At 53.1% G+C, this 14,129-nt stretch overlaps 1 protein-coding gene across 1 annotated transcript in view; it reads right to left on the reverse strand.

Annotated features, from left to right (window-relative positions):
* Window positions 1–4,223: 4,223 nt before the first annotated feature.
* Col23a1 (collagen type XXIII alpha 1 chain) overlaps window positions 4,224–14,129 on the reverse strand; it is a 358,601-nt gene continuing 348,695 nt past the window's right edge. Inside the window, exons 18-29 of the mRNA XM_076855794.2 lie at window positions 13,785–13,829; window positions 13,079–13,168; window positions 12,162–12,224; window positions 11,775–11,831; window positions 11,517–11,543; window positions 10,419–10,481; window positions 10,282–10,335; window positions 10,018–10,044; window positions 8,194–8,247; window positions 7,878–7,964; window positions 5,464–5,502; window positions 4,224–5,000 (exon numbers count right to left, since the gene is read on the reverse strand). Of these exons, the coding sequence (XP_076711909.2) occupies window positions 4,998–5,000; window positions 5,464–5,502; window positions 7,878–7,964; window positions 8,194–8,247; window positions 10,018–10,044; window positions 10,282–10,335; window positions 10,419–10,481; window positions 11,517–11,543; window positions 11,775–11,831; window positions 12,162–12,224; window positions 13,079–13,168; window positions 13,785–13,829 (609 nt within the window). The 3' untranslated portion in view covers window positions 4,224–4,997. The remainder of the gene's footprint in view (window positions 5,001–5,463; window positions 5,503–7,877; window positions 7,965–8,193; window positions 8,248–10,017; window positions 10,045–10,281; window positions 10,336–10,418; window positions 10,482–11,516; window positions 11,544–11,774; window positions 11,832–12,161; window positions 12,225–13,078; window positions 13,169–13,784; window positions 13,830–14,129) is intronic.

A 14,129-nucleotide genomic window follows, 5' to 3' on the forward strand; every position in this document is an offset into this window, starting at 1 on the left:
GCAGGCTTCCGGCTAGCGAGTCATTCCTTGTCCTTCTCCCGCCGGGCCGGGTTTGCGTCCGCCCTGCCGAGTGCTGTCCTGGCTTTGGCCCCGGGACGCGCTTTGGGCCTACCCGCTTCACATACCCGTGCCGTTGTCTCCCCTTGCCCGGAAGAAGTGTCCCCAGGTGATCCCGCCGCTGCTCCCAGCGCCCGATTGAGCAGCACTCAATCCTGGCAGGCTACGCTTGGACGAGTTGCCGTCTCCGAGCATAAAAAATGATGCAGTGTGAGGATTAAATGAAAAATGTGCAAATGATATCCACCTGGGGCCTGGTATGCACCAGGGGCGGCAGAGTAGAAGACAGGCCTCTCCAGCTCCTGCAGGAGCAGCAGGAAAGTAGGGCACAACGGTCATTACTGGGGCTAACTAAGGGCTGGACCTGATTCCTGCTGGAGTCCAGGCGGGGTGAATTTGAGATGATGCAGTGTTTAGACTGGAAGAGAGTTGGGAAGTCTCCTGAGCTGTGTTATATTGTCTAGGAAACTGAGACCCAGGAAGGGAAAGGCCTTTGCTAAAGGCATGATTCCAGTTTCAGGAAGTGAGAAGAAAAGATCTCCAAGGGATTGGAAGCCTGGAGAGCAGAGAGGTTCTTCCTCTTCTTGGGGGCACGAAGACTTCCTGCCTTGAACCTTAGAACAAGGAAGAACTTGGGACTGCCTCCTGAGGACGCTGGGAAGGAAGGCTTACACTTACCCTTGCTGGTGTATATGTATCTTCTCATGATTCCCAGCCCTCTGCTTGGCTTCCTGATTGCTGATTTCTTCTTTTCCTCATAAAATTGTAGACTGCTTAAGGCATTTATTAAAGAACATTCTTATATTCTTTTATTCCTTATGTTTTTTATTGTGGTAAAATGTACATAACAAACTTTACCATTTTAGCCATTTTTAACGGTACAATTCTGTGACAGTAAGTTCATTCCCATTGTTGTACAACCATCGCCACCATCCACCCACAGAACTTTGTCATCTTCCTGAACTGAGTTTCTTATTTGTAACTGTACAGGATTCTTGAAAAAATTCTAAAATTAACCATGAGAGGTTAATTGTTTATGGCAGGTACTTCTTTTTTGAGGGTCAAGGCCCTTGTGTGTGTGAATGGGAGTGCGTCAATGGTTTTCTCAATGTACTGGCTCCTCCTCTTTGCTGGAGAGACCCATGTTCCTCTGTGCCCTGCAGTTTCAGCTTTTAATGTTGTGTGTGTGTGTATGTGTGTGTGTGTGTGGTGGTGGGGGTGGTGGGGGGAGGAAGGGAGAGAGGAGAGAAAGTCCTGCCTGATTTCCATCTTCAGTGTTGTCTTACAGCCTAAAGTCCAGCCACAGGCATAGCCCAGGGCAGCTCAGAGCAGACAGATTGGCTCAGGGGCTTTCCTGCCATGGGGTAGAGGGCAAGAAGGCTGTACCCAGGATCAACGAACATCTTACCTGCCCTGGTTATCTAGGGCCAGGGGCTGATACAGTTGAAGGTCAGACCAGACTGGGACATTTCCTGGTTCAGATGATCTATAGCTTCACTCTCTCCCTGCTCAGAAAAAGTCCATTCCTTTCTGCCTTTGGCCCATACTAAGCATTTTCCCATCCATTATCTCATGTGTGTCCTTCAAAGCTACACTGGAAGCCAAGAGGGCATGGGATGGGAGGAAGGGGCTGAGCCAAGACTTTAACCTGGGGCATGGTATTTCTCAACTGGCATTCTTAGTGAGATAATTCATTGTTGGGCAGAACTGTCCTGTGCATTTCAAATGTTTGCTGTCCCTGGCTCTGCTTACTGAATGTCAGGAATGGCCTCCAATAATTGTGACAATCCAAAGCCTCCCCTGCATTTCTAGTGGTATCATAAGGATGAGGAGGAAGTATAACTGGGTAAGCCCCCCTCTCCCAGGCCTCAGATTCATCTGGAAAAGGGTATAGTGGTCCTTGCTGTTAGTTTAGCTCTCAGTAAATATGCTTTTCTGTCTTTCGGAAGCGAAAAGATTGAAGCAGAGCTGCCCTTCTTGGCAGGGAGCCCTAAGCCCCCTTCTCAGTCCTTGAGGCTCAGCAATGAGGCAAGGCGCTTTGTAGTGTCTTAGCTGGGACCTTGAACTAGTCATTCAATCTCCCACAGCCTCTCCTCCTTCACCAGAGCTGACTCAGCAGGTTCTACATACTGATGTTGGCAGTTGAGTTTGTATACTGGAGGATAGCAGGAATGGGGACACAAGGGGGCAGCAACGAGCCAAAAATGGTCCCATCCAGTCCAATGGGGTAGTAAATTGACCCCCTTAGTTGTCTGAGGAAGAAAAAAAGTGGCTTCTATCCCCACAAAGACCTGTCAGCCACCCAGCATCATGGGGATGCCTAGCATTTTCCATTCCTGCTAAAGACAAATTGGAGAATACCCAAGAGCCTGCCACTCCATCCTGGCCGTGCATCCCTGGGCAGGTGAGAGTTCCCTCTGATGCTCAGTTTTCCCATATGGAAAATGGACATAGTGTCACCTACCTCATAAGCCCCATACCTCACAAGTCTAGGGAGGATATCAAGTGAAGTTCCTGGTTGGAGGGAGGAGTGAATTGCTAACTGTCAAGTGTAGATTTAGTAGGTTATGGGGACTCAAAAGGAGGCATTGACACCCAGAAGTCTCCACCAGTCATCAAGTTCACTGTGTTTCTCCTCCTTTTCCTACTTCTGGCTTCCCTGGTGAGCCAGTAGACTGGCTAAGCAGCATGGCCTGCTACTTATTACCAGCTCCTGAAGAGGTCAGAGATAGGGACTTGACATATTCCTCCTTCCTCACCCCGAGTATAACTGGGCTGCTGTGCTTAGCAAGGAGGGCATACATTTGGGGGTCTTGTGGTGTGGGGGGAACTACCCATATTGTAGCCCTCCTTAGGCCCCAGACCTTGGGGAAAGGATGTCTGAGACACTCTACCTATAGGTCCCTTCTTTTCTATACCACCATGGATGTGCTTGGTTTTGTCCTCTGTAAAATGGGCATATTTGCTGGGCCCTTCTCTTAGGGATATTACAAGGCCCAGTTGACATTAGAGCTATGGAAATGCTTTGCAAGATTGGATCTCGCTTGGTCTTAGAGTGGGGAGAAGAGAGGAAAATCTGAGTCCCAAGTGCTTCAGAGTGTCTGATCAGTCAGTCCTAGATTCTTTCTGTATTCCACAAAGTTGATCCTCATTGAACCACTTAGTGATATGAAATGCTATCTCCTTTTGTAGTTGAAGTGGTAGGTGGCATTATCAAAGATGGCTGCAACATATAGTGTCCCACATTTTCTCCTTAAAATACGATGTTGCCACTTTTTTCATTGAGAGGGTGGGTCTACCTCTCTATTTTCAAATTGGGTGAACCTCTGACTCTGGCCGAAAGTAATATCATATAACTTTGGAGGTTTGGGCATAAAAGGTGACACAGTTTCTACCTGTCTTATTCACTTTGGAATCTAGCCACCACACTGTGAGGAAGCCTGGACTACACATAAAGTCCAGATAGATATTCTGGCCATCTTGGGCAACATCAAGCAACAAATGTGGGAGACTTTCAGTGAACCACCCAGCCAAGCTGATTTACCCTTAGAACTGTAAGAGAAAAACAGAAACAGTCAATACTTTAAGGAAACAAGCAAGTTTCAGGGCAATTTTTTTTATGCAGCAGTCACTGCTAGCCACAGCAAAGAAGCACACAGGGGTTCCGTGACATGAAGTGACTGGCCTGAGGACTCTGCTGGGGTGTGGTAGGACCTGACCTTGAGCCTATGTCTTTAACTCCCCACATGTCTCCCACCTGATCCTGAGCTACCTCCTTTGTTTTCTGAGGTGGCTTCAACCTAGGAACAGTTCCTTTCTCCTTCCCCTGCTTGCAATGTCCAGGGTGAAACCTCAGCCAGAAGTGCCTGGGGCCAGTCTGCAAGGACAGGCACACCCAGACACACATCTGTGGTCTGTTACACATAGTGATGCCCATCTACTCAGAGAGGAGAGGAAAGTAGCTAGGACAGAGCTGATCACTAGGACTCTTTGTTAGATGTGGCAAAGCCTTTCATCAGAGTGTGGAGGACTCAGTCATAGGCCCCCTGCTCAGTCCTGCTGGGAACACCAGCTTTGCAGTTTGCTGAGTCTGTACAACTCACTGTGAGACCCATTTCTACCAGGCTGATCAGTATTTTGAGCAGGAGACTTTGAGGCCAGTGAAACCCAAACTGAGCTGGAGGCTTATCTCTTCAGGGCCAGGAAAGTCCCTTCCTGTGGTGAGATGACAGGAAGTGGCAGCCATAAAACCTGGGTATCTCTGCACACTCAAGGACAACAGGCTCCCCACTGCTGCTGGCTCCACATTGCGCAATCGCAGATTTTGGCTACAGCTGATGGCCAGAGGACACATATTCTCACAACAGACTGGCTTCTGAGGGCTACAGAAGTTGGTGGGGGCTAGACCCTCTTGGAGTGCTTTACATCGACAGTTCCCTAGGTCCAACTGTAATTGCTGATGGTAGTCTTGTCCTGCCCTGGGAAACCCAGGGTCTGGGGGTAGCGGGTAATGATTGAGTCTGGAGGCTGGAGAGGCCAGAGCAGCTGCAGATGCTGTCCGAACATCATTGGGTACAGTGTGACCAGGGCCTCCGGGGATTAAGGGGACAGTAGTGAGTCTTGGCTAATCAGGTGACTGAAGGCCCAACCCAGTGTCTTTCCAGGCTCACCTGAGCCAGGCACTTTCACCTTCGTCTCCTTCCCAGGAAATCCAAGCCCCGCAGGTGCCCCTCAAGCACACAATTCCCCTGGATTGGCCTGTCCACATTCCTGTTGGCGTCACCTGCTGATGGTTCTGGGGCTGGGTGGCACACTCTCAATTGTTAGAAGGCCACAGGTGGTGCATCCCATGAAAGAAGATCAATATATTACTGTTTTGTTTTTACAAAAATTAAAAATGTCCACACGGATCTGTACAAGTTGTGAGCTGGACCTGAGGATCACTGGAAAAGGAGGGAAAGACTACAGGTGATGAGGGGCCTGGAAGGTCCCTGTGGTTTTGCCTCTGCTTGGGCCACCCTGCTTTGGTGGCCCCCATCCCACTGTATTTGGGTGTGGCCCCATCCCCTCTTCCTAGGCCTTTCTTAGTAGGTCAGTTTGGACACTGTGCAGTTGGGCAGATTCAGAGTTCCAGGAAGCACTGACAGCTCTGAACTGGCAGGCCAGGTGTCCACTAAGGCCTGTATGACTCAGTAGGGTGGGTTGTACATAACCAGCCAGGACCATAGTCCCAAGCCTTGGCCACGTGATGGGAGAATCAGAACCAGGGTCACCACAGGGAAACCTGGCTATTCAGTCACTGTGTGGAATGCAGCAGATATCCAGAACTGTGAGCAATGGTGTCCAGCCCCCAGGGCCCTCTCTGACCCTCCGTTCCCCGCCCCCCCACTCTTCCCTGCAAGGTACCTTATGCCAGCATCCAGGCACCGGCAACCCATCAGGGCCCTGGAAAGGAAGAAGGTTCCAGTGATGAGAACGGTATTCTGGCCAGCCCTCCACATTCCACACACTCTGAGTCTGTGTGGAGATGCAGCCCAGGGAGCTGCCAGGCTGCTGTACCCACTAAGGCAGGATGTCTCCTCTATCCATCTGGGGAATGGATGGCCCCTTACTGCACTTGTCCTAGTGTGTTCTCACCGTGCTTGTTGGGACAACTGTGCAGTTGGGCAGAATCAGGAGGAAACTATGAAGTAATGGGCATTGTGCCACACATTTGTTGGCCAGGAGGAGGGTCTGATCCTGGCCCTGTGGAGGGGCTTCTGGGCTTCCCGCCTGGCAGTGATGACAGTGGCTATGACTCCTTAGCTTGGGGGCCTGGGAGCTTACAGGCCTTGGGCAGTAATGCCTCCAAGAGGAATTTAATGACAGGTCAGGAGGGGCATCTCTCTAGCCCATTCTGGCTCTGTGATGGGATCTGAGTGGCAGACAGGAGGACTCAAATTGTCAGGGTGGACTCTGGGCTTGGGGGCTGGGGTTGTCTGGAGGCACAAGCAATGCTCACTCAGCCATCAGCCACAAATAAGGGGTGGGTTTCCTTAGGTGGTCTGGAGTGGGACAAAATGCAAGGTCTCTGGGGGATCCTGGGGCAGAAAACACTTCACTCTGTTCCAAAGCACAGACACAGGCCTCAGACACACCGAGCATGTCCCCTGGACTCCTTCCATGCACATACCAGGGGTACAGGCTGGGGACAAAAGGGAAGGGGAGAATGGGAGAAGGGACAGGAAGTCAGAAGTAAGGAAGGGCAGGGGCAGATTGTGGGCACAAGCAGCCCCGAAGGCCCAGGACAGCACACATAGCAGTCCAGACCACGTACCACAGGGCAGGGCCCTCTGCCCTTTGCCAGGCTCCGGAAGCCCGGTGCCCCTCGCTTGCCTCCACATCGAGGATGTTCCTGTTTCAAAGACAAAGGCTGTAGGATGGATCCCCCTGCCGCTGGCCTTTGTGTGTATGCTTACCTGTCTGCTTTTCAAAAACTGACCTCTCAAAATCACTCAGAGGGAGGGGCTGCCACCCCCATTGTCTGGGTGAGGAGCCTGAGGCCCAGGGCTAAAGTGACTCCTGGAAGGCTGGAAGACTGGGTGGGGCTCCCTGGCTCTGAGTCTGCCTGCACACGTAGCTGGAGGTCCCTCTCCGTGAACCCCTGGCTGGGGTGGCTGGGTATGGACATCTGGCCAGTTTTAGTATGGGGACCCAGCTGTTTTATTTCCCTGTCTTTTCTCCACAGGAAGAGTCTGACAGGTAAATCCTCCCGTCTTTTAGAAAATAGAACCTGCATGGTTGTTTCAGGCACTGGGCCTAGTGCGCTATCAAGGAGTACTTGTGAGGGAAAAGGAAAGGAGAACCATGGGAAGGAGGGAAAGGAAGGGGTTAGGGACACATAGAGGGGATGTGGAAAAAGGGGTGGACTCCCCTGAACAGAAAAAGACACCTCTGGGAAGGAGAGGACAGAAGGGGAGTGAGAGGCCCCCAGGGAAGGCAGGGTGGCCCCACACTCTTCGATGGCTCTGAGGAAGCTCTGTCTGAGTCCAGCCTGGTCTCAGGCCTAGAAGGAGTCAGAATCTAACTGGGGCCCCAGGCTGCTAAGACCAGGAGACTGCGCATTCACTGGCCCTGTCCCCACAGCAGCCTGTCCACGGCCATTGGGCTTACTTTCCTGGAACTTAGTTACCCTCCAAGGCGCCCTGATGTTACTGAGGACTCAAGAAAAAGCTAGCTCTGTTCTTGGCCTGGCCCCTCTTTTCCCCTAGCCCAAGATGTGTTCCCACTCAAGCCAGTTCTGCCCTGGGCTGAATAAGGAGGGGAAAGTGACTCTGGTGCACAGACTCTGGCCCAGGCTGGGGCCCCATCTCCATCGAGGGACTGTGTCCCTTAGCCATGCCCATTGAAGAGGGATCAGGACCAGAGCAAAAGGAGCAGTAGCCAGGTGCAGTGGTGCACACCTGTAATCCCAGCGACTTGGGAGGCTGAAGCAGGAGAATCGAAAGTTCAAGGCCAGCCTGGGCAACTAAACAAGACTCAGTCCCAAATAAAAATTTAAAATAAAAGGGCTGGGGATGTAACTTAGTGGTAGAGCATCCCGGGATTCAACTCCCAGGATCTCTCTCTCTCTCTCTCTCACACACACACACATACACACAGGAGTAGTGATGGTGGCCATGGCAGCTGCGGAGGCCCAGCACTGTGGGCACCCTGGTGTGGGTCTGATGTAGCCTCTGGGACTTTTTCCTGAGCTTTGAGAACAGGGAAGAAATTGGCCTGACCCTAGCTGGAGGCCAAAAAGACCTGAGTTGGGGCTCGCATCCTGTCGTGACACATACCACAGGACATGGCTGGTCTAGTCCTGGTGGTCCCGGCTCTCCCTTCTGGCCCTTCACTCCTTTTCGGCCTGGAACACCTCGCTCCCCCTGCACACGAAGGGAGATGGTGGAATTCTCAGTCTCCAGACCCAGGACCCCTGCAACACTTCTTGGACAGAGATGACCAAAGGCCAGCAGCCACTGAGCTTCAGTCCCAGCCTCCCCTGTCGCTGCCCTCCCACGGCCCCCAGTCTCTCTCTGCTGATGTCTTGCCTCCCACTTCTGCCTCCTCCCTCTCTCTCCACCTGCCTCCCTTTCCCTCTCCCTTTCCCCTCACCTTCTCTCCGCGCTCACTCTTATCGCCTTTTTCTCCCCGGGGTCCAGGGAAACCCTGATAGAAGGATTAAAGGTTAAACCCTAAAATGAGGATTCAAGGCCAGGTCTCTTATTATCTGTGCATCTCCCCTCCTCCCCCATCCATCATTAACTCCTCCCTCCAGGCACATTTGTGGCACAGCTGCCCGGTCCCCACTGAGAGGTGATGCACATGCTGGTGCCAGGTGGATGCAGGGAAAAGCAGGCCACTATTGGAGTCTCAAGATGGGAGTCCTCTCTCAGGCAGAGTTGCCAGTGAGGGGTTTTCTCTCGCATCGCAGTCAGAGGTAGCTGGCCCAGGTTGGCTGGGGACAGAGACTGAGGAAATCCACAGAAGTTTATGTCACCATCCTTGACAGACTGAGAAAGGGTGAACTCTGTTCTTTGACCTTGGCTCCATTTCTTATGCGCTCCTCTGTCCATCTATTCAGCCAATGTAAGTGTGTACCAGGCTGCAGGTAAAGAAGTGGATTCCACAGGTTTCCTCCCTCATGTCTAATGGGACAGGTGGTGGGGTGCTGATGACAGTAGATGTTCAGTGACAGAAGCATGAAACAGGCTGGAGGATTGGGGGGCAGTTCTATTGACAGGTGGTGATTCAAAGGAAGTTTCTGATCAGGGTGGCCATTTCAGCTGGGTCTGGGGGAGGAGGGACCTGGGCTTGTCAGGTAGAGCAGGTGGATATGGCTTTAGGGCTTCCTAGAAACCAAATGTGGCCACACTCATGATGACATGGAGCCTCTTTAGTTCACCCTCAGTGACTTCCCTGGGCCCAGAGCCTGAATGAGGTGTGGCTTCATCTCCAGTGCAATCTCCCTGATGAGTCATACCTGCCCCCAGTCGGAACCCCGACTGGCCTCCCTCTTCCTGGTCCACACTTGCTCTCCAAAGCAACATTCTCTTCTTAAAGTCCCGGTTACACACGAGAGCTCGGAGAGCCCTGCATCTGGTCACATTTCCCTCATGACAGCTGCCTGAGGGAACCCCCCCTCCCTTCTTGGGATCCACTGCCTCCACCCACAGCTCCAGGCTGGGCATGTGATCATGCCTGGCCAATGAGGGCACTGCATTCCTATGGCCAAGGGATGGTTCAGTGTTGACCTGGCTGGGACCAAAGACAGCCAAAGAGACTTTCTTTACAGCAGTAGCAGAAGGCACATATTCTTTCTTCTGGACTTGGGTCCAGGTAGCTACAGGTCTGGAATGCTGGCTCCACCTCACCTCCAATTTTTCCACTTGGAAAAGCAGAGACAAGAGAGGGTGAGAGGCTGGGTTGTGCCCTGGATCCTTGGGTTGACCCTCTGGACTTTTCAGTTATGAGTCATTCTAAACCAGTTAAACTATGCTTTGTTTAGGTTGTGCTCCCAGAGGAGACTCGATACAATCAGCACTGGGAGAATGCTTCCTTTTCTCTCTTTCCTACAATTCCACCCTAGCGGAAGCCTCAGCATCTCTCAGCAGGGGCTTCAACAGCGTCCTCACTGCTTCCCCCACCTCCCTGCTGTCACACATCGTCCATCCATCCATCCATGCAACATCTATCATTTTTAACCCATCATCTGTCCATATCTCCATCCACTCTCTTATCTGTTCATCCGTCTGTCTATCCATACACCATCCTCTACCATCCATCCATCATCCATCCACAAAGCCCCTGTTTGAGGTTGTGCACTGAACTGAGGACATGGGGAACATGTCACGGTGACGTCACTGTATGGGCAACACGAGGACAGAAGATACACATAGGAGGGACCCAATTACTCACAGCGAAGGATGAGACACTTACATCTAGTCCTGGCTCCCCGGGTCTGCCCTGAGGAAAGACACAGGCGAGTGTGAGGGGTAGGGAGGGGGTGCTGGGAGTTGGGTGCCGGGAGCTGTGGGTTGGCCATAAACTTGGGTCAGGAAGACTCACTGACCAGACAGGCATAGAAAAAAGGTAGGGGGAATGGCTTGTAAGAGCCACAGGTCTCTGACCCTGTGGGGGGCAGGGGCTAGACCTCAGAGGCTGAGCGACACTAGGGGCATGGGGCCACAGTGAGGCGATTACCTTCTCTCCTTTCGTTCCCGGCAGCCCAATAAGGCCTGGTGGGCCAACTGGCCCCTGGATGGAAAATAAGTAGGTCAAGAGACTGATGGTTATAGGATGTAATACCTCTAGGGACAAACAAGGCTGATAACACTCACAGGCAGGCCATGAGGGCCTCTCTCTCCTGATGTGCCCTTCTCTCCCTTTGCTCCATCCAAGCCCTGGAAGCAAAGGGGAAAAATAAGTAAGAGAGAAGGAGTTGGACAGGTGGCAAGATAGGAAGGCTTGGGGCCCTTGTGGGCGCTGGGCTGTGCCTGGCAGAGGGACAGACTCTTGGTTCTGACAGGTCTGGTCCCAGCTTCCCTGGGTAAGAATGATCAGTGAACCATGGTTGTATACATGTCCCTTTTCCCATACAGGGGCTCCCTCAGGAATCATGGGAGGGGGTTATGGTGACGTCTATCCCACAAATGAGAAAGGAGGTGCCAGGGATGAGCCCAGCCACATGTCCAGGAAGTGGCAAGGCTGGGTACTAATCAGGTTCCTGAGCCCCAGCCTTGGACCTGGTCCCTGACAGCAGCTGCCTCTTCTAAACAGGCTCTGGGGAGGCTTGGGACAAAACAGAACCAGAAGCAGTGCATCTGGTTGGCTCACATGCTTGGCCCCACTCGTGTCAGGGATTCCATGACTCGGAGTCCCCAGGCTGTTCTCTGAGCTGGGGAGGCAGAGATGTATTCTCCCCCTGACTAAATGAGACTCAGGCGTGAGAAGGAGTGAGGCCAGCTGGCCCTCACTTCTGTGTCTGCCTTCTGGGGCCAGGCACATGGGCAGACCACACTCGAGGTTTTAATTTAAGAGCAGAGAACATGACATTGTGAAGTACACACCAAACAGACTTCATGATCAGGGCAGTTGAGAGACAGATGTGCCTGGAGGGAGGGGATGGGGTGGTGCAGGGAAGTGGGAGGTGCAGAGAGACGGGGAGAAGTGGGCAAGAGGGAAGATGTAGAGGGAGATGGGCCCGAGAAGGAGATAGCCTGGGGCCCCTGGGCAGACGGAGAGGGAAAGAACAGAAACCCAAGCATGGAGGTGGGGGACATTAGGCAGGTTACAGTCCAGGGTGCTGGGAGTGTTCAGGCTCTGGAAAGACTCAGGGCTGGGTCCAGACTGAGGAGAGGGCCTCACTGTGTACATTAGCAAGGCTTTCTACAATGGCCTCTGGCGTCTGAGTGAGAAGGGAATCTTCATCCACTCACCTTGGGACCCTGGATTCCCTGAAGGCCCTGGAGGAGAAGGAAAACCGATTAGAAAGGCCACTGGGCTGGGTGCAGACTTTGGGCCAAGACAGCGATCACGACAGCTCCAGGCTGCTCACTGGCCCCGTGGCCCTGACCCCGGTGCTGCCCTCTTTGTCTGATGCCCTCTGTCCTCCCCTGGGTTACTGCCCTGGGGCCTGGGCTCAGGGCTCACCACTGTCTTGGTATCCCAGCTGCTTTAAGTGAAATTGTGCTTACCATGGGACCTGGGGGTCCAGGCGGCCCCGGGGGGCCTGGCTCCACTATGACCTGGGCCTAGGAAGGGTCAAATAAGGGTTAGTCACCCACTGCCCACTGTCCCTCACCTGCCCACTCAGGAGCTCATCACCTAATGGTGAAGAACAAGGTGGGGGGGGCTCTATCCTGTCCCCAGGAGGGCACATTCTGGTGAGGGACCCAGTGGCTGGCCTTTGGGTTCTCAGTTGGGCCATGGGTGGGGGATGCAGCCTGAGCCTCTCTTGCTGCTCTGCCCCCACTGCCCTGGGTTGGGTCAGGCTGGGTGGTCTTTCTGTCCCAAGGCTCAGAGTCTCCACTGGACCTAGAATGGGTGTTGGGTGGAGCCCTGAGCCTCAGCAACCCCCTTACCAGGCTCTCCTGTAGGTTGTCAGATGCTGACTCTCCCTTCTCTCCCTTGGGGCCGTCAGCACCCTGCAGGATAGGTGGCTTGTGAGTCCTTCCTGTCAATCCTAAAATCATCCCCGCAGTGCTCAGCTACTTCCCCTTCCTTCCCCCACAGGGCAGCAATAATTTGGCTTTTGCAGTTTAAAACAGTGTTCCCCAAATCAGTGTGACACACCCTGGAACGGGAGCATGATGGTACATAGACACAAACAAACTGTCTGGAGGTGCAGGGTGACTGGGGCTCTGGAACAAAGACCCAGGTTCAAATCCTAGTGCTGGCGCTAACTCAGGTGGTCAATGGCTATGAGGTGACAGGACTCCCAGTGACTGCTTAACAACCTGGCAACTCTTCCAATTCGGCCACAGAAAGGATAACAGTAAAAATGATGATGGGTGGTGTGTGCATGTCTGTGGGGGGTTACTGGGTGCTGGCTGCTATTCTTAGCCTGGTCTGCTTTTTTTTTCAGGAGTGGGAAGTTCACATCCCCACTTTAGCAGCAAATAATCAGAAGCAAGAAGAGATTAGGTCACTGTCCAGGGTAGAAACAAAACCAGAGACAAACTTGGATAACTTAGGCCAGAGCAGAGTCCAAACACTCGGCCACCTGGCTTCCACCAGGCGGGGCCTCCCCATTTCACCTTTAGGGAGGCCTCCTTGTGGAGCTGCTTTTACGGAGGAGGAGGTAGAGACTCAGGGCAGTGTGGGGGAACTAGAGTGTCCCTAAGTGTCCCTCTGCAGGGGTATGCCCTGTCCTTCCCAGCATGCCTTTACCACTGTCCCTGCAACCCCTAGCGGCCACCCTGTGGAGGGCACTCATGCAAGTTGGGACCACCCCTCCCCAACATCAGGTAAGTCGGTGGGGCCCAGCCCAGCCATATACCGGAAGGCCAGACAAGCCCATCTCGCCTGCTTCCCCTTTGGGTCCAACTGGCCCAGGCTCTCCTGGGTCTCCTTTTGGTCCTTTGGGACCCTGAAAGTCACAAGAACAAGAAATTGGTGGGCATGCTTCCTTTCCCCACTCTGGTGGGTCCCTGATCTTGGTTTGGATGAGGCCAGACTTGGCCAGACCTTCCTGCTTGTGGGTCCTGACTTCCTTGTGGGTCTATATAGCATCACACATACACACTCTCTTTCACACCCACTCACCCACTCCAATACCTAGCACCCAGGTAGCTGGGAGCCTTGGCTGAATGCACTGGGGGAATTGGAATGAGGACAGCAAGGGGCTTCCCTCCTCTGCCTCCCTATAAGCCTGGGGTGTGGGTGGCAGGGGGTGGAGATTTTGGTGGAGAGGGAACATTTGGAACTGGGGCAGCCACCTTGGAGCACTCGTGGAGTCAACTTTATCCTCCCAGCTCAAGGGCTCTGAGTCATGGCAGACCTCCACTAGACCAATTATGTCATGATGTGCCACATGCTGGGGACACAGCAGTAAAGACACATAGTAAGGGACACCCAGGGATATGCTCATGTCTATATGGACTATACCCACAACCACACACAGACACAGACACACACACACACACACACACACACACACTCCAATGCCCAGCACCAGCATCAACAAAGACATTAAAATCCAAGACCTTCTCTCCATCGATTCCTGGGGCACCAGGCAATCCAAGCTCACCCTGAAAGGGAACAGGCAATAAAGGGAGTTTAGTCCTCTTTCAGCTTTAGAGGAGGGTTGGTGGCCTGAGGGAGGGACTGGCTGACTCCCTGATCAGTACATCATCCCTGGGTGGGATCCATGCTGTTGAACTTCTAGAAGGGCTCTTGCTGGGTGCTAGGCACCCTCTGCCTCCTGTGCTCAGCTCCTCCAGGGCAGGTGTAGCTCAGGGCTGTGAGCTACAAGCTGGTATGTTATAGATTTGGAAGTTACAAACCTGGGCCCCAGGAACAACCGTGCCAGGAACAGACCCTGCCTGACT

The sequence above is a fragment of the Callospermophilus lateralis genome, chromosome 5 (genome assembly GCF_048772815.1).
Source record: "Callospermophilus lateralis isolate mCalLat2 chromosome 5, mCalLat2.hap1, whole genome shotgun sequence".
Taxonomy (NCBI): domain Eukaryota; kingdom Metazoa; phylum Chordata; class Mammalia; order Rodentia; family Sciuridae; genus Callospermophilus; species Callospermophilus lateralis.